Below are 25,536 nucleotides of genomic sequence, written 5' to 3'. Positions count from 1 at the left end.
AATTTCTTTTGACCAATTTTAGTACTGTACCATAACATGCTCTCTCACACTGGTCTTATGACAGTAGGCAAACCTAAGAAATTTTCCTTATATTTTATACTCCTAAAATATCTGATATACAATACTTTTGTTCACATATACATTACAATTTACAAATGTATAAAGAGGATATTCTTCATATCAATGTAATACACTATGTACATTTTCAAAATTCTTAATCCTTTCAGGACTGCATTTAACCAAACATACTTGTTATTAAAATGCTTTATGTCCTATGGAATTCTGGAAAATCATATTTAATATTGCACAGTATAAAAAAGAAAAAAGAAATCTGAAAAAAATATTTACACAATTACTAAAATAAAAATTTTGGTTCAAGAACTGTGAGTTATTACCTCACTTTCTTAGCTTTTTCACAGAACAAACAAAAACCATTAATCTACTAAAATCTATAATTTTCGTTTTCCTCAATAGTTCTTATCGAATCTTTATAACGTTAGTCTATATATATCTTTAATACGTATATTGCTGAATGACTATACTGTAGTTGTAGATAAACAAGCACATTAGACTTTTTCCCCACAGTCAACTTGATACGCACTAAATCTGCTGGCACCAGGCACAGCTCATGGGGCCTTCAATGCCAGACATTATTATTATTATACTCGTGGTGTCAAATTAAGTGTCCATCCCACAGGAAAATATCGTACAGACAATGCAAATTCAAAGTTCCCTCCTGAGTGCAATAACACCTCCAGCTGCGCCCAAAACACTGCTATAATTACTGTACTATGTTTATTATAGTACCTTATCTTGAAATTACTGTGTTTTCTCAAATCTTTTTACCAAGTACATATTATATAAATAATATTATCAATATCTATATTTTTCACGAGATGTATGATCAAAGTAATTTTTTTATTCATGTATAGCCTACAAATCCCTGCTTTGAACATTCAACTATGCAACATTACAATTTACTGTCATGCCACATGTTTGCTGAAGCCACTTGTTTGCTCCCTTCAGCCAGTTGCATATGTGGACACCAGAGAAATTCTTTACTAACAAGTTACAAAAACTTGCTCACGCACCATTACCAGAAACTTTCCAAATGCTTTAGTTATATTGCTCGGGAAAAAAGACATTAATGCAATAGTTACGGCGAGAGGATGCAAAGTGTGGTGGGAAGATTCAAGAACAATGATGTATTGTTGTGAACAGAGACTTTCAGCTCTAACAAATATCAATGACCAGAAAAGAGAAAGGCATCTTTGTATTGATAAGACGAGTGTGCTTGTCTCAAATTAAACCTAATATACACGAGATTAACAAAAACAAGCTCACACCTCTCATTGAATTTGTATACTTAAGAATACAAATGTAAAAGGCTAGTCTATAAGTATGTAAGAGAAAGGCGTTCTTTTGGCAAGTCTTGTACCCTATAGCTGCTGTGCAGGTCTGCATTGAGCATTTGTAGTTGCCCATCTAAGGACACGAGTACATCGGTGTCGGGTGTCTATGAACTGGAAATCGCACGAGTAGTTCATAAATCGTGTGTGGTGACAAATGATGCCTGGATATGCTAGTAGAGAGTTTATACAACTAGCTTGTATAATCATGAGGGGAGGGGGAAGGCTCACCCTTCAAGTTAGCTGTTGATACCTGCTTGATGGGGTTCTGGGAGTTCTACTCCCCAAGCCCAGCCTGAGGCCAGGCTTGACTTGTGAGAAGTGTAGCAGGTACCAGCCTGAGTCACTTTGACCTAACCCTAGGTCATTGGTAACCCTGTTCCTCCCTCTCCCTGCCACACCAGCAAAGCCCGAGTTCAGCCAATGAAATGCGGGTGTATGGTTGAACCTGTATCCTAATTGGTGCTCTGTCTATAGGCTTTTACTTAAATGAGTGAAGTGTGAGCCTGGCTGATCAAGCCTCAGCTCTCTTCCTCATTCTCATAGAAGTTGTTGAACATACCAGACATGTACTCCCTTGAGCTCCAGAGCACCGTCACCTTTCAACAGTTCAACAGTACTGTACTCATTCCCGCCATCTCAGTTGAGATGCCTCCCCATAAAGTCACTAATATACATGTGACTTTACTGGCTTCTCTAAACCTAAGCTGGTGGTGATGCTGCAACCAGATGACAGTCTGGATAATGGCCGATTTCCCAGTCAGTAGTTAGCAAATGTATTCAAATTATTGTTTAGGATAGTTTATCCCATCTAATGTTAATTTTGTGAGTGGTAGTAAATGTGTGTTTTTGTGATGGCTGAAATTTAACTTACCACACTGTCATCAGACTATTTTGAATGTTTATGGGCATATCAGAGCCTGAATTGCAAAATATGTCTGTGTGGATACGTACAGGATGCTGCCTTAAGGAACCAATCAAGGGAAAAGCGCAGAAAGAAGCATGACTGGCATGTGGATAAAAAATTGATGTAGTGAAGCAAAACAATTTGGGCTGAACAGACACAGGAACCAGTCATCACATCACTTGGTAGCTAATGCAGTGAAAGGATTAATAATTTGATTCCCAAGAAAAATAAAAATTCTCACAAAATAAATGATGAATACAGTACTGCAAAAATGTGACCAGAGTCACTGATGCACATCAATACCCTACATTCTTCTTATTTTAATAGCTGGGTGGTCCAGGAATAACCTTGTGATTCACAAGGCCAACTAATGTGTGTTCCTAAGGTCACTTCCTGTCACTAATAATTGTGACTCAAGATGACCAGACCACACACCAGAAAATGAAGAAACGACGACATTTTGGTCCGTCCTGGACCATTATCAAGTCGTGTGTGTTATCAATTCACACATGACTTGATAATGGTTCAGGACGGACCGAAACGTCGCCGTTTCTTCATCTTCTGGTGTGTAGTTTGGTCATATGTTCAGCCACGTTTTTATGACTCATATTTACTGGTATGTTTATTAACATGCATGTTAATACACCCATGTTCATGACTTGTATTTTGAAAACTTTATAAAGGAATATTATAAACCTTCATGTAAAATAAGCCATTTCTTACACAAGGAAATATGAATGTTAAATTATCCATGATTACATAATTTGATCTCTTTAATAAAGCTTATGCAGGAAGCCTTCATTAACCCGAGACATCATTATTGGCTGAAACACTAACTGCTTTAAAGAAATCTTCATCCAAAATTCAGTATGACTGTCAATATTAATTATAAGACATGGACTCATTGGAGATATTTAAGTCAGCATAGATACAACAACCGATTGTAGCCTCGGGGATACGACGGCCGACTGTGCTTTACTACATATTTAGGTGAGCAACGTGAAAGATAACATTAGCAAAGCAGCAGGAATTTCAGGTTTAATCTGTTACATATTTTACTATGTGGGTGTCTAAAACTGAATATGAATACAATTCAATTTAATATCTACATTCAAATGGCAATTACAGGTAGGCATAAAATATCCAGCAGAATGAGCAACCTTCTAATAAATATATATGTAATCGAATGACTTTTTTTTTTCACGCTATTACTTGGCATTTAAGAATAATAAGCAGCAGTTATTCATTTCTAAGCAACATCTCATCCTTGTCCTAGTTGCAATTTTAAGTTCATTTTTAGATAGACAATTTACAATATCCTTTAATTTAACTTTCTTTTTATTGGGCCACATGAAAACATTCCAAATTCAAATGGAGATTCCCCAACCATTTACATGCAGCTGTGAACATGCCAACATATTTATACACATAGGATGTAACCATCTGAACACAAGAATCCAAAAATAGACAGAGGAAATACTGTACTAAAACATATTTATAAGTTCATACATAGCACCAGTCACACTCACTGCTTCCTATTCGATACCATGGGCAAAGATCATCACCAGACCAGGATCAAGAAGCATATCATCGTTCATATGGCGATTATCACAGGCCATCACCACTACCGCCTGCTTCCCTGGTACTCTTTTACAGATGTAACTCTCGTAATGTCGACGATTCATCTGCAATAATTATCACCAAGATTAATTTCAGAAGGGAAGAATAATGTTACAAAATCATCATAGGCTAAGTGTGTTTTGACTGTACAACAATATCTTTATGTTACAAGTAAAGAAATAAAAAGTCAGCTATAAGCCATTGCTCCTCGCACCTCTCTGAGGATGCCAGGTTCTGGCTCGTGGTCCTCGGTAGCCAAGAACTTATCGAAATGACTGATGCCACGGTCTAATACATACACATCAGCCCGGTATAGTCCAAAGAGCCGTAAGGGCCCTCCACCGAAAATAAACAATTATGGTCTGGGAGGATAAGCAACTACAAAATGGTGGGAAATGTGTCCTATACACACAGAAATTACAACAGTGGGATACTGTACTGTATATCATGACGAGGATTCGAACTTACGCCCAGGATGATCCCAGACGCTGCTTAGTCAACTGCACCACGAAATGGTAAAAGAATTGCAACCGAGAGCTCAGTAGAACTCCCGGTTGCAATTCTTTTACCATGTCGTGGCGCTGTCGATTAAGGCAGCATCTGGGATCATCCCGGCCCTTGTGGATTTGTTCATGAAAATGTGTCCTAATTAAATTGTCCTAGAGTCCCAGAACTCTGAAAACCTATAGAGATGACTAAAGTATAAATCTCTGCATTATAACAGTTTTGTCTGTCAAAGAAATGTTTGGAATATGGTGTTTCAGGAAGCATATTAGACAACAAATGTTTCAGGAAGCACACTAGACAACATCTCTAGATCTAGAATCCTTACAGTTTCAATGGACTAACTAGGGAGGTTCTTGACTGATAGCAGAACTATTTTCTATACAAGTTTGGGAATCAAGGGTATTTCAAAATGCTTTAGTAAAAATGGGTTCTATTGTAATATTCTATTTCTAAGATCAGGCATTTTAGCTGTGACAGGACTCAAAAGAGTAAATAAGGAAAGATACATGGTAGGTTAAATGCAAATGTTACACAATAAAAACTGAGGCATACAAGATAAAAGCATCTGCCAAATCCATTACTCACCAACTGCAACAAAGCAACATGTTTAACAACCACCTGTTGGAGCATTTGGAATGACTACCAAGCACATGGTTGATGGTCAGGAAAGCATCCATAACGTCAACAAAGCTTTATAGACAACTGCTAGGTTCACAAGACTCAAAGTCTCGAAACTGTGAAACAGCTACACAAATGATTCAAGCCAAAGAAATTAATTCACACCACAAGGCTCTGAGTGCTCTGTCCTCCGCCAGTCAGTTCTGCAACCAATGTGTTGCCTAGTGCACGACTGTAGTACTGCATGGTTGCTATCTTTCACGGCAAGTCCCAGTGCTTTTAAGCCAAGTGTCAACCATTCTAGGACTTGTCCTGCAGAGGCGCCATTTGCTTGTGTGTTGTTCTAATATAGTACCATCCTCTCAAGCAAGTTTTCTATCTGGTGTTGTGTGGACTTTGATTTTTGCACTCTGAACAGCATGGGTTCAGTGGTTACTGTCCTGGGTGTTTGTTTAGTGCTGCCCTTGCACTGGCAGAGTACCTTCTCTGGCGTGTTTTGAAGTTTGCCTTTTCCGAGGCCCAGCCAATTTTTTTTGCAGTTTCGAGGCTTCGAGTCTTGTGAACCCAGAAGTTGTCTAATACTTTGTTGACTTTTGGGATGCTGTCCAGGGGAAATGGTGAAATGTTGTTTGCTCTCTGCTTCTGTGAGGTCAGATTTTGGCTCTGGTGTCCAGTAGGCCAAACAGAACTCCTATGACTACTGTGACTTGTAGTATGGAGCAATCTCAGTGAGATAACTACAGGAAGCCACCAAGGGGCTTCCAGAGAAAAGGGCAAATTATGTACATACTAAAACACATCACTGATACAGATATTACAATTACAGTACAGTACTGTACTGGTATTTGAATAACTACATAAAAAAAAAAAAAAGACTACCAAAAATAGTCAAACTTCTCTGAGGTACACACTACCTGCCTGGTCTCCAGCGTGGATAACCCTGGTGGCCACCGCCGTTCATGGGCATTTTCCATAAGCTGGTCAATAATGTGTGGAGGGCACCCCGACTCACTCAAGGCGCGCCGAATCACAGCCTGAAAAGGATAGACCTAATAGGTTGACCAGTCCAGCAATGATGACTGAGCCGCAGGGACGCTAAGCCCCCGGAAACACTTCAAGGTAAATACAGAATCATTGCTAAAACTGATCTTTACAACTTTTGTAAGACATAGTATCATTTAAACTATAAAACATAATACATTTGTAAGTTTCAAGTTGCTTTCTCAACTCGTCTATATGTTAAAGTTTGAAATCAGCGGTTAACTCCTGTGTCAGCCATGACAGAGGACTACTGAAGCCACCAATGGCCTTTGAACTTTAAAGACTCGCTTAGTACTCATTAATGATATATATGTATTTATAGATTTTGAACATAAAATAGGATCAATATACAGCATACCTACCTTTACCTACCTTGCGATGATTTCGGGGCTTAGCTTTCCCACGACCCTGTCCTCGACCAGGCCTAGGTCTAATATTTGAAAAATATGGCTTCCAGGAAATTAAGTACCTTTCAGCTGTGCCTTGTCCCCACAAGACCCATCAGGAGACATGGGTCAATATTTAATCCTGACAGAATTTGTAGAGTGCAATGTATCTGACAGAATCAAACTCATCTCCAAGTACTTGCTGACTCCAAGTACTCCATTTACAGCTGACACACCCCATTTTTCAATGACTTTTCTGCATTCATCTCCCACCCAAGAATTTTAAATCTCCAGCACAACTTTCCTACCAACTTACAGCTTCTCCACAATCATTCAGCCAATTCCAAAACATTTCCCTTTCATTCTTTCCTTTTTCATTCCCTTACACCCATGGAGTATATGCACTTAGAAATACATCTCTTGTCACTATATTTTACACTTAATTCAACTTCGCCTTAAACTAACACACTAATACCCCTTATTTTCTCATTCACTCTGGTATGAACTAAGAAAACCCCCACCATCTTTTTGTCCAAATAATTTGTTTACATTCTTGAATCATTCTGTAAATCTTTATCCTTGCATTTGAATATAGCTCTCCAATATTCTTCCCACAAATATCTCCCAATGACTTGAGCCTAAGACACAGGGTAATGATCATTATAGAGTGGAAAATGTTATTCTGTTAAGAGCATACAATTACCAAATACCAGTTGTCAAGATTAATATGAATGTGGTATAATTCAATTTCACATGGCAGCTGGCTGAAACACATCTTTTAGATTATGACTAAGATTTGACATCACTCTAAAGCGACTTTAATCCTGAAGCAATCCAATCATGTTAACCGCTCTACCTGCAACATAGCATCAGGAGTGGATATCATGCCTCCCCAGCGAGTGACCCGCGCACGTGATAAGGAACTGGCCCACCTCACAACCTCATCTTGCTCCATTTGATCAGCTATCGCTCTCATCTGTGGGTTACTGATTCTCATGGCTCGCATAAAATCCTAAAACAAGAAAACAAATCTCATTAAATGCTTAGTAAGCTGTTACTAAGCCTTCCACGTAAGTTTAAAAGCAAATTTAAAATTAAATAAAACAGGGATAAGCTTATTAAACTCAATATAAAACTGTACAGCAATTGCCTACCAACTATGAGACACTCAACAGCCATGGTGAACTGTCCATACTTATTACAATATACAGTAACTAAACTATTAGCAAGGAAAACAGACTCTTAACAATACAGTACATACTCAAAAATCATTATGCAAATCCCTCAGGAAATTTGACTCCTAACAATTCATGTGAAGAACACAGTTATGTAAATCCAATCAAGAAATTTTGACATTTCTGGCAATAACATTCATTATATACAGTACTCACTAGTCAAAAAATTATAGCAATTTTTGTTAGATTTGTCTAAATTCAAAATTTATTTATATGTTTCTCAGCCCATCTGCAATTTTTTCCAAACAGGAAATGTTGTCTAGTGTGAAGCATCAATCTTTGCTCAAAATGCTTGCTGAACTTTCATCAAATATTTCTCTCCACTCAAATCATACAAGTTATTGCATTCACCCTTATTATTGGTTTAAAGAAAAATAATATTAAAAAATATTGGAAGAAAAATTTGTTCAAAATATTTTTGAATTATTAGGTCAACCACCAATTAAGCACCTAATGTATTTATTAAATAAATGATTTAAGGATGATTCTGCATTAAGTGAATACAAAAAATTGCACACAGTTTAATTGAAGAAAAACACTTCCTGACTGACAAAGTATTAATACTGTATCATAAATTTATCATGTGTCACAATAATGGTAATTACATAAACTTTATAAGCCACATAAATGCAAACAGTATATTACTTGCACAGCAATTTACTGACTATGCACATGTAAATATTTACATGTGGATAATCACTAAGTTGGCCAAGTAGGAATAACTGCACATGACGCATAGGAAGAACCCCTTCCTTATCTCGTGGGTCTTCTCTTTGGCCACATTAACGCAGCAGTGTAACTTGGTGTTCTAATCTCTTCTCCATTTGCCTTTTGTCCATTTAAATTAGTGGTATTATTTCCACATTTGATTTATTTGTCCCTTGTGCTTTCGATATTTTCACACATACTCTATTTCTCCCTTTGACGTATCTGTTGATGACCGTCCACTGTTTTCTCACGTTGGTGCCCCTAGCGAACATCTGCTGAACACTCATGGTTCTAAACCAGTATGTAGAGTTCTTTGACCTATGTTTGAAGCACTCCTTCGTGATCCTCCCAACATTACAATAGCATTGGATTTATATGACAGCCACATGGTGGGCCTACAGTAGGACTTAAATCTAAGCTGGCCAATCATGTCATTCTTTGACTACTGCCCTATAACATACTTTACCTTCAACCACTGATTTAAATTATATTTACAGATGTGAGCTGTATTTGTCATCTTACATCAGCCAGGTAACATACCTATGACTTGAAAACTGTCACAAAGAGATTACCAACATTTGTTTCATATTTTCAGATCTAGAATCATTATTTCCTAAACAAAAAAACAAAAAAATCTAGGTGCAGGACAGATAAAAAAAAAAAAAAAAAAATTGTGAGGGGGGTAGATGAACAACACATTTTTAAATATCTGAAATATTTACTTATGGCCACTCCCAATTGGACAGCGAGTTTCCAGAAGGAATAGAAGTACTTAAAGATATAGAACGACTGCTAGATACAATTCATTCACTAAATATAATTTGTCTTGTGAGCATGATCAATCAAGCTCTAAATATAAAGACAAACTTGCCAGCAGTACAGTACCTTTAAGAGCTGTATTTCTCGTTTCTGTTCGTTAAGTTGGTATTTATTTTCAGCAAGTTCTTGTTGCAACTCTCCAATTTTACCAGACTGACTTTGTATTAAAGTTCGCAACTCACGAAGACAGTTATGGTCCTGAAATAAGTTCTGAGAATTATATGGTGGTGTGTATTAATTATAACCTGAACAGATATGAACATTTTTAACACATTCTCTGATTAACACAGTTATTTGATTACAGTAAATCAGTTATAATTAAAATATAAATATCATAAATTACATTAATTACAACAATATACACTGTGCTAAAAGCTTGTACAACTTTCAGTTACAGTACTGTAAAGCAACAAAAAAAAAAAAAAAAAATTAATTAATACAAGCTCTAATGCATGAGAACAGCCCAAATGTGCAAAATAACATATTACCCAAAACCTGATTAAGCTTTCAGGTTGCAGAACTTCATAATATTAAAAATAAACAATTTAAAAATTGAAATAATACTGTACTTATCTCAGATAGGTCTATAGCCTGAAATAATTGAGGTTTAGGACTTAATACCTGTTGCCACATGAATAATGTAGAGTACACTTGTCAGAACTTTTAATTCTAGGTACTAGTAATTAGTTTAGAAAAAAGTAAAGTGTGTGCAATGATCACACCTTCAACTCATCCTTAGGTACAACAAGGCCACATCCTTGTTCACACGGCACAGGACGCTTGGGGTTGAACTCACATTCCTCCAAGTGAGAGCTCAGAGCATCAAGTTTAACAATTGAAGTGCAACCGTGAGGTTTGTTGTCACATGATATATACAACCTGCGACAAGAGAGATCAATTTAGTAATGTGTAATTTAGATGAACTTTTTAAAAGACAAGATAATAAACTACATTAATCCTCATTAAGTGATTTAGGCCTACATATTCCTAATAACATGCAACTACTGCCTAATTTAAAATCATTAAAAATGCCTCAGCAATGGAGCATTAATTTACCTTGGAATTTAACTATATTACTAATACTGTAGTCAGATAATAAGATAGAGTATGAAGATTTGCTAAAGGAACAATAAAAATATTGGCCATGTTGTTTATTACCACTCACAAATGAATATACAGCACAGGTAATTAGCAAATTAACCTGGAATCCATATTCAGAGAATATCCCTTAAAAATTAAAGTAACAAGTAGAATAAAATGCCAATTTTTGAGCCGCACCTTAGTTACACCCTGAGTTAGTAACGGGCTCACCATAACTTATAAGTATGATTATAAGCAACTTTACACCACTCTAAGAGAAGCAGCTTTTTAAACAGCCTTGACACAGTCCAGAGGTGATAAGCATTGTGGAGAGCAAACCTCAATCCACAGCTGAGTAAAATCTGCCCACTATGGCACCCCAGACTGGTGGTGTGAAAACACATGTCACTGCACTTCCATCAAATCTGCCAGCCACCTCCTATACAGGTGGAGGTAGAGCAGCCTTAAAAACTCCAGGGGCCAGATTCACGAAGCAGTTACGCAAGTACTTACGAACGTGTACATCTTTCCTCAATCTCTCATGGCTTCGGTTACATTTATTAAACAGTTTACAAGCATGAAAACTTACCAATCAACTGTTGTTATTGTTATAAACAGCCTCCTGGTGCTTCGGCGCTCATTAACTGTTTAATAATTGTAAACAAAGCCGCCAAAGATTGAGAAAAGATGTACAGGTTCGTAAGTTCTTGCGTGACTGCTTCGTGAATCTGGCCCCAGATATGAGATCAGTGGTGAGATTTGAAAAGGCCACACAACTTCAGTTGTCGATCATCAGAGTAAAATGAAAGTCTGTGAAGAGTACTGTCCGAGATTAATGAGAGAGAGAGAGAGATGTGTCAAAAACTACGGAATGAAGCTGAAGGAGCTAGCCCTTCAGCATTCATTTTTTTTGCATCATGGTATATTTAATTAATATATTTCAAGACACTGTTTAATTTAAATAGTGTACAATGTACAACTTTTCACTTAATAACTGAAATAATCAATAATTTTCTTTAGATATACACTGTACCATAATACAAGGTACCAATAAACATTTCTAGTACACTGTACAGATTATAGGTGTGCTGCAAGGATGATTTTGCCATGTAATGTTCCAATATTTGACTATGTGAACAATGGGTACAAGGATTTTTTTTTTTTTAAATATTACATCACAGCTGATATATGGTTAAGGCATTTTGGGCAAGATATGGGCCAACTTTGATCCAAACTGAGGTGGTAAAAACCAGCATTGAATGTAATGAAACACCTCCGGGTCTCTTCCAGGGGTACAACCGGGAGAAGACCCGGTTGTACTTTTCTTACTATGTGGGGTCCGTTTTGTTAATTTCTACTTTCTAATTTCTTTGTATGTTGGTATATGTACTATGGTCCTCATCGTTACTATAAGTATTACCAAAACAGGAGGATGGGTTTGTTTTGTTATGCCTACCTTTCTGGGTGCCTAACCCTGGTCGATGGCAGATAAGGTTAACTCCCAACTACAGGGGTTTTTTTCCAGGTCATTGCTCCCCTCTCTGAGGGGGGGGGCAGGTTCTGGCTCGTGGTCCCCGGTAGGCAGAACTCCATTGACTTAACCCTGGTCTAATGTACCACACATTAGCCCGATAGCCCCAGGGAGCCTTCGGGGCTCACCCAGAAAATGGCGTTTCATTACATTCAACACTGGTTTTTAAACATCTTTATATATAAATAGAGTTCAGCAAAACAAATCTACAAAGAGTTTATACCTGCATGTCTTTATCTTGCTTGTCACTTTAATTGTTAGCTCCAAAAGTTTAAAATTACTTATTCAAAGCAAAAACATATTTGCCTTTTCTTATGATTTTATTCGTCCCTCCTCAAAGTAACAGGACAATGTATTCCTTTTCTCATGATTTTATTCGTGTCTCCTCAAAGTAGCAGGACATGTATTTTACATAATACTTCAGTGACTAAACCAAAACCACACTCACTTTGAAAGTAAACTGCGTAGTATCCTTGGAACGGACTTAAGCTGGGAGGAAGTAATAGGCTGGCGATCAACAGGACAAGTCTGCTGCCTGGACAACCACTCATTGATGCAGCCGCTACAGAAGGCATGTTCACATGAAGGAGCCTGAAGCAAAAGATTGCAAATAAACAATTTATAAAAAATAATCTTAACTACACAAGACATTAAAGATGTAATTCTTAAAAGTTTAATCATCCTGAAAATAAAACCAGCGTTGAATGTAATGAAACGCCATTTTCTAGGTGAGCCCAGGAGGCTCCGCGGCCCGGAGGCAGTATAAGGATTTATAGTATTAAAAGGCTTTCTCAGGTCAATGAAGAAGCCAATTGGGAAATCATTTTTGTTGAAGGCTGTGTTGATTATATCAAGCAGACTAATACTGTAATGGCATCATTAGTACTATTTTTGAGAATGGAAGCCAAACTGGCTATGACTTAATATGTTGAATTTTACAAGATAGTAAGTGGAGCTGTTTGTAAACAATTTTTCAAACATTTTTGAAAGATTCGGTAGGTTAGATATTGGTCTAATTGTTTATGTTAGCTGTATTGCCTCCTTTATGAACTGGAGTTACTCTTGCTTTTCTAAGGATATCAAGAAAAGTATGACACTCGAGATTTGTTGAATAGCAGAGCAATGAGTGGTGCAAGGGCATGAGCAGTACTCTTATCTACACTATCATAGTTGGTATTTCACTAATGTCCCCAGGTTTGATTTTAAACAAGTGAATTATGGATATAATGTCAGTCGAACTGATTGGTAAAAGGAGTAGTGTGTTTGGATAGCTGACGGTGAGATATGTAGCGACACGTGTCTGGGTCTCTGGGATTTATCTGGCAAGGTTAACACCAATTGATGAAAAGAAGCTATTAAATTCAATTGTCGTTTCTAAGTCTGTTGCAAGTGTGTTACCATCCTTGGAGATTAATCATCTTATTATGTAATTGTTGTTTAGATCCTAGGATGTTAGAGACAGTTTCCCGCATACTTTTCATGTTTCCTTTTGCTTTTCTTAATCTATTTTCATAAAATGAAAGTTTAGCTCTTCCTATTATAGTGGTAAGTGTTTTTGAGTATGTTTTAACTAGATCTTTTGTAACTAGGCCAATCCTAAGTTTTTTCCATATTTGTACTCACCTAATATAGGTGAGTACATATAGGTTGTGTTTCTTGTTAATTGCGTTAAGAAGACAAGTGGCACACATAAAGCGGCCCAAAACAACAAAATTTACCTGGAGAGGATCTTGCAGAACTTCAGAGCAAATAGGACAGAGCAGCTCCTCATCCACCTCCCCCTGGAACCTCGTCAGGTCAAAACCCATAACATAAAAATCTGAAAAAATTGTATACTGAATTAAAAACATAACATATTGTGAAGTACTGAAGTGAAGTTTCTGAAAGTATTCAATAGATGCATATTGGTGGCTTTATATGTTTGTATGTTCCTTTACTACCTTTGCAGGAACAAAATATTATATTGATGACCAGACCACACACTAGAAGGTGAAGGGACGACGACGTTTCGGTCCGTCCTGGACCAATCTCAAGTCAATTGTGCGACTTTAGCCACGTTATTGTGACTCATCGCCTGCAAAATAGTATATCTTATTTTCATATGATAAGGGTTAGGGCAAGATACAATAAGTCAGGATAGATAGAATAAGATTGGTTAGCTTTGTAAAAATAGCAATGATGGGGATTAGTTACTCCTGTATTCTGATTATTCTTGTAAGGGAATACTGGAGTTGACTTAGAGAGGAAAGGACCATCTTGGGAGTGATACAAAGACAGGAAAATGATCCATAGGATGCTAGACTATATTGCATATAGGATAATGACACAGCGTTAAGCAACTCTGCAGAGATCATATTCATATCCAGTATCCAAATGGACTCCAAACATGTCGAGAACCCTTAGAAGAGCCAAGGTATTGTACAGGTGACTTCAATACAGTACATCTTGTAATGCCACTCACAAGACGGGTATGAGGTGCGTAACAAATGAACTAGAGATGCAATGGCTCACAGAGAGAGAGAGAGAGAGTTATCTTGAGATGATTTTTGATTTATGAGGAGATTTTGTGGAGAGATAGGGAGAGAGGGGGAGGCGTGGGTGTGCACCAGCAGCACGACCTCACACCACCTTCACCGGCCATATACACGCCTCCACTGTACAGTGTACAGTGACTGTGGCTGCTAGAGGAGCCGTACAGGGTGGCCCAGGTACTGACCAGAGTGGTGGAGGGAGGTGTGGGGGTCAAGAAGCCTGGAGGAGCGAGGTGGTCATGTCTGGCCCCGCCGCCGCCGCTGCCTGTTTACCAACAAACTCCTCCACCACCAGCGGCCCGGGGCGCCGCTCCCCACCCTCACCCCCTCCCTCCTCCTCCTCCCATCTCTTGGACGGCCCCCCACACCCGCCCCCCACGCCTCCGCCTCCTCTATCTCCTATATCACCTTCCACCTATTATTCATCCCAATAAGTTATATATTACATATATATTGAGGGACCTTGAAGAGGGGCAGACAGGGTACGAGGCACATCGTACACAAGACGATTCGCCAACGGATTTTTGAAAGTTAGCTAACATAAACTAGCTCAACCTATTATAACCTAACATACCCAAGTTAACCCAGCTCAACCTAACCCAACTCAACCTAACCTGACCCAACCAGGCTAAATACAGTCTAAGCTAAGCTAGTACATCCTAGCATAGCAGTATACACAGCTTCAACACACAGAAAACGAGCTTCGCCGAATCGTCTCGTGTCCAAAACGACCATACCCCGGAGAGACCGGAAGCCGGCGGCTTGTCGATGGTCTCCTCGGCCCCCCCCCCGCCCATTGTTCCTTGGAATATTTCACAGCTGGATTTTGAAATGAAGTGCTTTTTTTTTTTTTTTTTTTTTTTTAGATATATACAAGAGTTGTTACATTCTTGTACAGCCACTAGTACGCGTAGCGTTTCGGGCAGGTCCCTGGAATACGATCCCCTGCCGCGAAGAATCGTTTTTTCATCCAAGTACACATTTTACTGTTGCGTTAAACAGAGGCTACAGTTAAGGAATTGCGCCCAGTAAATCCTCCCCGGCCAGGATACGAACCCATGACATAGCGCTCGCGGAACGCCAGGCGAGTGTCTTACCACTACACCACGGAGACTGAATAAAGACTTTGACTGACGGAGACAGTAATAAAGACGGAGACATTGGAAATATTCCTAATCTCACAGGATGGTTAGTCATACATGGAATCAGGAGAGAACCTGACATGCGAGGCTGATCTATTAGCCTTCACTAGATAATAACACATCGCTGTGTACACCTAAGCTTGTTAATAATAAAAAGGAGAACCTAGGCACGTTAGTCACCGCAAGATGTAGCAGTATATTATTGCTTTATAATGTGCAAATATGCTACCATGTAATCGCTTTACGTACATTGTATGAATAAAATATAATAATATTAATAATAATAATAATAATAATAATAATAATAATAATAACCATAATATTAATAATAACAATTAATAATAACCTAAAACACCATTTAAACTCGTATCCTCAATAATAATATTTAGTATCGTAACCCATATTATAGTTTAGGGTATTACATTAGATTAAGACGCTACTATCGCCTAAATTTCGTAGTTTTATGAGGATCCAAAAAAATAAAAAAATAAAATATCTGAAAGAGCAGCAATTTCTTGCATGTAATACTACTTTCTTCAGGTAAATATAAGAGAAAAGCATTAAGAAGGGCGGCGCCTGGGAGATGTACCGCACAGAACTAAGGCCACCACCGCTGACGGGGCCGCCTCCCTCTCACTCCACCTGTCTATTACAATATACATTTGTGACTAAACATTCTTTTTGTTCCGTCCAGTATGGTGTACTTAGAAGCATACGAGGACTTTGAGAAGGCAGCAGAGCGTCTGTACCTCAGCGCCCCCAATAAGGTAAGCTGAGAGCGGTGCCCACCTAACTTTCCTATTTGTTTATTTTTTTCAGCTTTTGTCCTGTTTATATATTATATATACAAGAGTTGTTATATTCTTGTACAGCCACTAGCACGTGTAGCATTTCGGGCAAGTCCTTAATCATAATTTTCACACACACACACATCCCCAGGAAGCAGCCCGTAACAGCAGTCTAACTCACAGGTACCTATTTACTGCTAGGTGAACAGGTGCATCAGGGTGAACGAAACTGCCCATTTGTTTCCGCCTCCGCTGGGGATCGAACCCGAAACCTCAGGACTACGAATCTGAAGCGCTGTCCACCGAGCTGTCGGGCGCCCTAATATCAAAGGCTGTTCAGCATGCTTCCATTACACACAAGGGGCATAACTGGCTGTCCTCTCAGTGTTCAAAGGAGAACTCGACAAACACCTCCAAAAGCTACCTGATCAACCAGCTTGCGAGCAGCTGCGTTCAACAGCCTGATTGACCAGCTAGCCAACCAGGAGGTCAGGTCAGACTGGCTCGTGGGGAAGTTGAACCTCGGAATCATATGTTTATACTGTACACTGTTTATACACGTTGATATATTTAACACTTTATTAATATCCCCTTTATTACAGCCTTTCATCTAGTTGTATACTTACAATTTTGTCATTCCCTGCTTTACAAAAAAATGCTAAGTTTTCAGGCCAGTTGCAGAGGTTAGGTTAAAATATTAACATCCTGTAACCCGATAGTACAATGTCAGTTACCCGTTTTACTTCTTTTAAAATACTGTAGGGCAGTGGTGAACCTTTGTGAACAGTAATATTTTGTTCTGACCATTTCAGAGTAGATCATAACAGATTTTGCAGTGATTACTCATGAATAATTTAAGAATCTTCTGAATGACAAATGAGTGTTCAAGGGTTGTGGGTACATTAAATATAATTTACTTTCATTTGGTACTGTGCGGTATTTAACAGTACAGGATTGAGTATTACTGTGCTGCTAGTGATAATATAACACAATTTGAATTATATTATCCTGTACATAAGTGCAGCATCATTGCCTTTGTTCATTTTAAAGCATCCACAAACCTTAGGTTACATCTGTTCATTATTTAAATAGTTTCCCCAGTTGCTCACTTTCTCTGATGTGGTTTGTAGTCAATATGTAAAATACTTTTGCAGACTGGTGATTAGCAGCGATTGCACACAGATCTTAATGGTTCACCCCTTTTCATCTAGTAATAATTGGAGAAAAAGTTGTAAACCAATTGGAAGATTGCATTCCAGGGATAGCTTTAATGGCATAAGGCTATGGTGTGATGTTTGAGACGGAATATTTCAAAACTGGCTAACAAGAATTGGAAGTTATCTTCTATGCCCCTGTGTGTTAAAAAAAAAATATATACTTCTACCACACACTTCATTCCATTAGCCTAAGTCAGTTTTTATAGTATAATGTAGGATGTCACATTTATTAGCAACCAGTGTATTTACCCATGCAATTATTTGATGTGTAAAGAAATGTTGTACTGCATGTCAAGTGATGCTTTCTCTCTCTGCAGACTCGTTGTGTAATGAAGTACAATCATAGCAACAGCTGCCTCAAGGTGAAGGTTACAGATGATACTGTGGTAAGTACAGTAGTCCAATATTAAACAATGTATTATATAAACAACATACTGTGCATGTACTGTATAAACAATATACTGTGCATGTACTGTATAAACAATATACTGTGCATGTACTGTATAAACAATATACTGTGCATGTACTGTATAAACAATATACTGTGCATGTACTGTATAAACAATATACTGTGCACAAGTGTGTGTGTGTGTATATAAAATTATATATAATATAATATATATATATATTTATATATATAATATTAGTATATTTTGGTAGCAGTCTTTCTTGTAAACATATATTATTAAATATGACCGAAAAAGAAAGATTAATAATTCTAACACGAATTTTCTCAATATTTCTTATGTTTCTTTTCACTGTCGATGATAATTGAAAAATCAATTCTCCAAAATTGATTTTTATTTCTAGTCTGACGCGACACTTGAACGTGTTTCATAATAACTTATTACATTTTCAGAGACTTTAGTTTACACACACACAACTATAACCTGTAAACACTAAACAGAGTTCTATGCTATCATTTAAACGGCTTTCATCTTATATACAGTACCTGCATTTGGGTGAGGTGATATGTTACAACAGTTTTGGATGAGGGGAACAAAACTTTCAACACAAGATAGAATACGAAACAATGGGTATAAATTGGGTAAATTAAAGGGAAGGATGGAAGTAACTGCAATGGGCTTATTGGCCCATATTTCTTGATGTTTCTATATTGGTGTGGAGTCTTGAAGTGGGTAGAATATAGTTGTGCATTAATGCACAAACTATAACCTGTAAACAAAGAATTGATAGAAATGTAGAACTTTATATATATATATATATATATATATATATATATATATATATATATATATATATATATTTCTATATTTCTTGATGCTTCTATATTGGAGCGGAGTCTTGAGGTGGGTAGAATATAGTTGTGCAATAATTGGCTGTTGATTGCTGGTGTTGACTTCTTGATGTGTAGTGCCTCGCAAACGTCGAGCCGCCTGCTATCGCTGTATCTATCGATGATTTCTGTGTTGTTTACTAGGATTTCTCTGGCGATGGTTTGGTTATGGGAAGAGATTATATGTTCCTTAATGGAGCCCTGTTGTTTATGCATCGTTAAACGCCTAGAAAGAGATGTTGTTGTCTTGCCTATATACTGGGTTTTTTGGAGCTTACAGTCCCCAAGTGGGCATTTGAAGGCATAGACGACGTTAGTCTCTTTTAAAGCGTTCTGTTTCGTGTCTGGAGAGTTTCTCATGAGTAGGCTGGCCGTTTTTCTGGTTTTATAGTAAATCGTCAGTTGTATCCTCTGATTTTTGTCTGTAGGGATAACGTTTCTATTAACAATATCTTTCAGGACCCTTTCCTCTGTTTTATGAGCTGTGGAAAAGAAGTTCCTGTAAAATAGTCTAATAGGGGGTATAGGTGTTGTGTTAGTTGTCTCTTCGGAGGTTGCATGGCTTTTCACTTTCCTTCTTATGATGTCTTCGATGAAACCATTGGAGAAGCCGTTATTGACTAGAACCTGCCTTACCCTACAGAGTTCTTCGTCGACTTGCTTCCATTCTGAGCTGTGGCTGAGAGCACGGTCGACGTATGCGTTAACAACACTCCTCTTGTACCTGTCAGGGCAGTCGCTGTTGGCATTTAGGCACATTCCTATGTTTGTTTCCTTTGTGTAGACTGCAGTGTGGAAACCTCCGCCCTTTTCCATGACTGTTACAACTAGAAAAGGCAGCTTCCCATCCTTTTCCGTCTCGTAAGTGAAACGCAGCACGGAACTCTGCTCAAATGCCTCCTTCAGCTCCTGCAGATGTCTGACATCAGGTACCTGTGTAAAAATGTCGTCAACATACCTGCAGTATATGGCCGGTTTCAAGTTCATGTCGACTAAGACTTTTTGCTCGATGGTACCCATGTAGAAGTTTGCAAACAGGACACCTAGGGGAGAACCCATAGCGACCCCATCTACTTGCTTATACATGTGCCCATCCGGGCTCAAGAAGGGTGCCTCTTTAGTACAAGCTTGGAGTAGTTTCCTCAGAAAGTATTCTGAGGAAACTACTCCAAGCTTGTACTAAAGAGGCACCCTTCTTGAGCCCGGATGGGCACATGTATAAGCAAGTAGATGGGGTCGCTATGGGTTCTCCCCTAGGTGTCCTGTTTGCAAACTTCTACATGGGTACCATCGAGCAAAAAGTCTTAGTCGACATGAACTTGAAACCGGCCATATACTGCAGGTATGTTGACGACATTTTTACACAGGTACCTGATGTCAGACATCTGCAGGAGCTGAAGGAGGCATTTGAGCAGAGTTCCGTGCTGCGTTTCACTTACGAGACGGAAAAGGATGGGAAGCTGCCTTTTCTAGATGTAACAGTCATGGAAAAGGGCGGAGGTTTCCACACTGCAGTCTACACAAAGGAAACAAACATAGGAATGTGCCTAAATGCCAACAGCGACTGCCCTGACAGGTACAAGAGGAGTGTTGTTAACGCATACGTCGACCGTGCTCTCAGCCACAGCTCAGAATGGAAGCAAGTCGACGAAGAACTCTGTAGGGTAAGGCAGGTTCTAGTCAATAACGGCTTCTCCAATGGTTTCATCGAAGACATCATAAGAAGGAAAGTGAAAAGCCATGCAACCTCCGAAGAGACAACTAACACAACACCTATACCCCCTATTAGACTATTTTACAGGAACTTCTTTTCCACAGCTCATAAAACAGAGGAAAGGGTCCTGAAAGATATTGTTAATAGAAACGTTATCCCTACAGACAAAAATCAGAGGATACAACTGACGATTTACTATAAAACCAGAAAAACGGCCAGCCTACTCATGAGAAACTCTCCAGACACGAAACAGAACGCTTTAAAAGAGACTAACGTCGTCTATGCCTTCAAATGCCCACTTGGGGACTGTAAGCTCCAAAAAACCCAGTATATAGGCAAGACAACAACATCTCTTTCTAGGCGTTTAACGATGCATAAACAACAGGGCTCCATTAAGGAACATATAATCTCTTCCCATAACCAAACCATCGCCAGAGAAATCCTAGTAAACAACACAGAAATCATCGATAGATACAGCGATAGCAGGCGGCTCGACGTTTGCGAGGCACTACACATCAAGAAGTCAACACCAGCAATCAACAGCCAATTATTGCACAACTAACTATATATATATATATATATATATATATATATATATATATATATATATATATATATATATATATATATATATATATATATATATATATATATATATATATATATATAATATTATTTATTTTTGTTTGTATTTATTTTTATTTATTACATTGTACTGTATTTAAGTTCACCTCTGGGACTGTAAGCTCAGAATGTTAGGGAAATGTATGCCAGGAACTAGCCATAACTCTTTAGCTGTATTACAGTACATCATAATGTAAAATAAAACGGTTGCAAACTAATAAATTACTACAAATATAAAATTGATGAATGCAGAGTATAAAATATTTAAAACTTTGTTGTAATTTTAACAATTTGCATATACATGTACTGTAATCTAAATTTGACTGTACTGTATATTAGAAACACACTGCCTTGTTTGTAAGTTATTTAATTTAAGTTCTTCACTTAAGGTTAATCACCTAAGTGTAATTACAGGATGAGAGCTATGCTCGTGGTGTCCCGTCTTCCCAGTTCTCTTTGTCATATAACGCTTTGAAACTACTGACGGTTTTGGCCTCCACCATCTTCTCACTTAACTTGTTCCAACTGTCTACCACTCTGTTTGCAAAAGAAAACTTTCTAATATATTTTGAGCACTTTTGTTTCCTTAGCTTGAAATTGTGTCCTCTTGTTCTTGAAGTTGTTGGTTTCAGGAATTCCTCTTTGTCAATTTGGTTGATTCCTGATTAGTATTTTGTAAGTGGTAATCATATTACCTCTTTTTCTTATATTTTCTAGTTTTGGCATGTTTAACACCTCTAGTCTCTCCTCATAACTCTTATTTTTCAGTTCTGGAAGTCATTTTGTAGCATGCCTCTGCACCTTTTCCAGTTTATTTATGTGCTTCTTGAGATATGGGCACCATACAACTGCTGCATACTCCAGCTTTGGTCTCACAAAAGTCATGAACAGTTTCTTTAGTATTTCACCATCCATATAATTAAAAGCTCATAAAGCATGCTGGGTGTATGCTTTAAGTGGGAAAATCATTCAGGGAAGGAATTCCACTCAAAGTTGAAAGGTAAATGGCAGGAATACAGAGGATGTATTCAAATGCCTTTCAGATCTACATTTTTTACACTAAGTGAATAAAAGAAAGTATTGGTGTTGAATGATGAAGGCATTGACCACCAGCCATAGGAGTGGATTGTATCTTATGGTTTTCTATTGTTGGGGACAGGAAGCCTGTTAAGCTTATAAAGTTTCCCCTTGGTCATCTAGAACTGATTTTCTAGGATGCAAATCTCATCAGTTGCTTAACTCATGGGTACTATTTATTGTGAGGTGAACAGACATATCTGGTGAAAGAAAACATAATAACAAAGTCTTGATAATAAAGAATGTGAATTATGACTTTTAATGAAATGTAGAACTGAGCAATGTTAGTAATTCAACAGTACAATACTGTGATGTTAAGAAGTGCCTAACTGTCTCACTGTAGTAGTACCCACATTCTACTTATTTTTCCACGTGCTTTAATTACAGTATTTAAATATTTGTTTATTAACTCCTTCCATATAAAATTATGTAATGTAATTATAAGTTATAGTTAGCTTCAAGACTTGCCCAAAATTGTGCTTACCGATGGGCGACTGAGGAAGACTTTATACCTTGCACAATAAATGCATCACTTGACATTTGTACATATTTTCTGGAAATTGACTAGAAATGGCTTTGACAATTACTTCCTTCAAAGCATTCCACTTGCTGACCACCCATCGAGAGGTATAAAAACTTTCCTTGCATCTCTATGACTCGATTGCGTAGCCAGGATTCTAAATTAATGATTTCAAGTTCTAAATGTAATTCTTATGTTGGCCAGCCTAGTATATGCAATTAGTGATATTCATGTAATGAAGGCCTCGAGAGACTGATTTGATATATCAGTACCCAGGTTCAGTTCCAGGATGGTTTCATCTCCCGTTTGTTACTGTTTGACCTGTTGCCAAGCAGGGTGCTGGCAAAACAGGCCTGTAAATGTAGATTTATACCAAAACAGGGCAAAACAACTAAAGAAAGTATAGAGGAGATAGACAATTACTTTAAAGCCATTCTAAACTTCATGGATGAAGAGAGACTCGGCAGCAAAGGGTCTCGTAGTACAGTTGGCTTCATTCTCGACGTGCAGTTGGGGATGGATACCTGGTCAGGACAAAAAAAGGTTGGGCACATTTCCTTTCACCTAGCAGCAAATAAGTACCCCAGGAGTTAGGTAACTTGTTGGGTGCATCCTGGTTAGGGTCAGTAGTTAATCTTTAGTGGGGGCCTCAAAATATAAGGCTAAAGTATATAAAACAAATTATTACACCAAAACTTCCTCTTCACTATTACCACCACCACATTTGCCTGGACATTCTAAGTCTATACATGGAGGACTACCTGTATCCTTGGTGAGTACAGGTACCATTATACTGTACATATATTGTACAGTCGTTCACTGTGTAAAATCCTGTCTTTGTAGTTTTATTAAATAATCTATACTAGAATTTAGTACAATATCGAAATATAATTTTGCACAAATATTTTTCATGGGTGGGAGGGTACATCTGTATTGAATGTATGAACCATTTGAATTGTACATTCGCATTTGATTCAAAGCTGGTAAAAGATGTTTTCAAAGAATACATGGACCCATCTTCTGTTATCTTTAGGACTCTTGATAATGACTAGCACTGGGAGGCTACTTCAATCAGCTGTTAAGAAAGCACATGGAATACAGTAACAACAGGGGAACTGGATGCATAAAATTTTGTACATTGCTGTCCACAATTTGTTTCATAGGCAAAGAAACAAATAATAATGCAAAAAAAAAAAAAAAAGAAACTATGTACTCGATTAGATGTTGTCCATATCTTAATATTAAATGTCATTTTATTGTTACAGTATTTATTTTGCCAATAAGAAACTGTAAAACTGTATACTTTCATGCAAAGTTCATATTGGCATGTACACTATTGTCATTATTACATATAACTTAACAGAAGGATGGGATGGGTTATTATAACACATTGTATGAGTTCTGCTCCATAATTTTGGGTAAGTTGGTTCATTGTCTGACCCTAGGTTATACTGTACTTGCATGGCATTTGTGGCCCAGAAAGGCAGGATTACATAATTGCACCGCCAAAATCCCCCATACCAGGCAGAGGTTAGCTTCCCATGGAAGAGTAGAAAATGCAACGCATCCTCCGATTAGACAGTACGTTTTAATACTGAATATAAGTACATTCCTTACTGTCTGCATAGTACTGTACATAAATATAATTAATTGTGCTGTTACATTTACCTCCTCATATATTCTCATTTTCTGTTAAGACACTCATAATTTTAGGATGAAGTTTTCATGTTCAATTCTATATACAGTATACTAAAGTTTTAAATATAAAGAATTTCTTTTTCAGTTCTATTAAACAATAGAGATTTTATACAAAATTTGAAAATAGCCTGAGTTACTTTATAATTTATTGAGGCTTTAGTTTTGTTTTATTAGCTTTATAAAATTTTAATATCAATATAGCTATTGTTTAAGTACTAATTGTAATTAAGAAGCAATAAAATGCTTGTTCTCCTTCACTAAGAAGGTTAGGTTTGGTCGTGGGTTTCTATACAGCTTTTCAGGTAAACTCTAATATTCACAATATTTTGGTGCGATTCTGGCGATTGAGTGTATTTATGTACTGTACTAAGCTGGTAGTCAGGATTGTACTTATTGAATTTAGTATTAAAATGTACTGTCTATTCAGAGGAGGGGGTGGAAAATGGTATTTATTACCATGCTGAATTATAACTTGTATATAAACCTTTTTGGTTTCACTATAGGGTGAAAAAGGTTAATTAACAACTGATGTAGTTAGTACCTTTGATACTTTTTTTTTTTTTCCAGTGTGTTCAGTACCAAACTGACAGCCAACAAGAACTTAAGAAACTGGAGAAGTTGATAAGTAACTTAATGAAGCATATGGCATCGGGTGAAAGATAACTTTATCCTTTCATAACTTTAAATTTCACTACTGTATTCCTTATGATTTATTCTTTGTTGGATAATAAACTTCTTTAATATTCTTTTTCTGGTTTTATTTAATCATACGATTGAAAATTTAATGCACTTCTTGTAAACGTGTAGCCTATTTACTGTGTTTTAAAACAGATGTGGGTTGTTCGGTTATTGTAGCAAGTCGACAGTTTCCTTAACTGTATGAGCTCTTTAATACTAATGGTCACTACTAAGCCACACAAATCACTGGAACATTAGCTTCAACTTTTAACTGCGGGAAAAACAATCGTCCCTTTAACCACTAAACTACCAGTCCGTCCTCATAAACAAAGGCCGAAGTCTATTTCATGCACCTGCCAAACCCCGTTTATGAATATAAAAACGGTTTA

The 25,536-nt window shown here is 37.5% G+C and overlaps 2 protein-coding genes across 4 annotated transcripts; one reads left to right on the top strand and one right to left on the bottom strand.

Moving 5' to 3' along the window:
* Positions 1–3,636: 3,636 nt before the first annotated feature.
* On the bottom strand, positions 3,637–14,708 carry elgi (E3 ubiquitin-protein ligase NRDP1 elgi). 3 transcript variants are annotated; one of them, XM_045764942.2, is made up of 8 exons: positions 14,578–14,708; positions 13,580–13,680; positions 12,310–12,452; positions 9,973–10,129; positions 9,317–9,448; positions 7,345–7,500; positions 5,973–6,095; positions 3,637–4,001 (listed from the first exon to the last, which is right to left on the bottom strand). In XM_045764942.2, the coding sequence occupies exons 2-8, from the start codon at positions 13,667–13,669 to the stop codon at positions 3,852–3,854; spliced, it is 951 nt and encodes a 316-aa protein (XP_045620898.1). In that variant the 5' UTR covers positions 13,670–13,680; positions 14,578–14,708; the 3' UTR covers positions 3,637–3,851. The 3 variants fall into 3 exon arrangements, with proteins under 3 accessions (XP_045620898.1, XP_045620909.1, XP_045620919.1); XM_045764953.2 differs by having other exon boundaries at positions 5,976–6,095; XM_045764963.2 differs by having other exon boundaries at positions 3,868–4,001; positions 5,980–6,095.
* A 1,392-nt stretch (positions 14,709–16,100) lies between these two features.
* Srp9 (signal recognition particle 9) lies at positions 16,101–25,215 on the top strand. The gene is made up of 3 exons (XM_045764976.2): positions 16,101–16,301; positions 17,857–17,925; positions 25,037–25,215. Exons 1-3 carry the CDS (start codon positions 16,230–16,232, stop codon positions 25,130–25,132), a joined length of 237 nt encoding a protein of 78 aa, XP_045620932.1. The 5' UTR covers positions 16,101–16,229; the 3' UTR covers positions 25,133–25,215.
* Positions 25,216–25,536: the final 321 nt, after the last annotated feature.

The sequence above is a fragment of the Procambarus clarkii genome, chromosome 14, assembly GCF_040958095.1.
Source record: "Procambarus clarkii isolate CNS0578487 chromosome 14, FALCON_Pclarkii_2.0, whole genome shotgun sequence".
In the NCBI taxonomy this organism is placed as follows: Eukaryota; Metazoa; Arthropoda; class Malacostraca; order Decapoda; family Cambaridae; genus Procambarus; species Procambarus clarkii.
The sequence above is the reverse complement of the archived record's forward strand: the minus strand, read 5'-3'. Positions and strand labels throughout refer to the sequence as shown.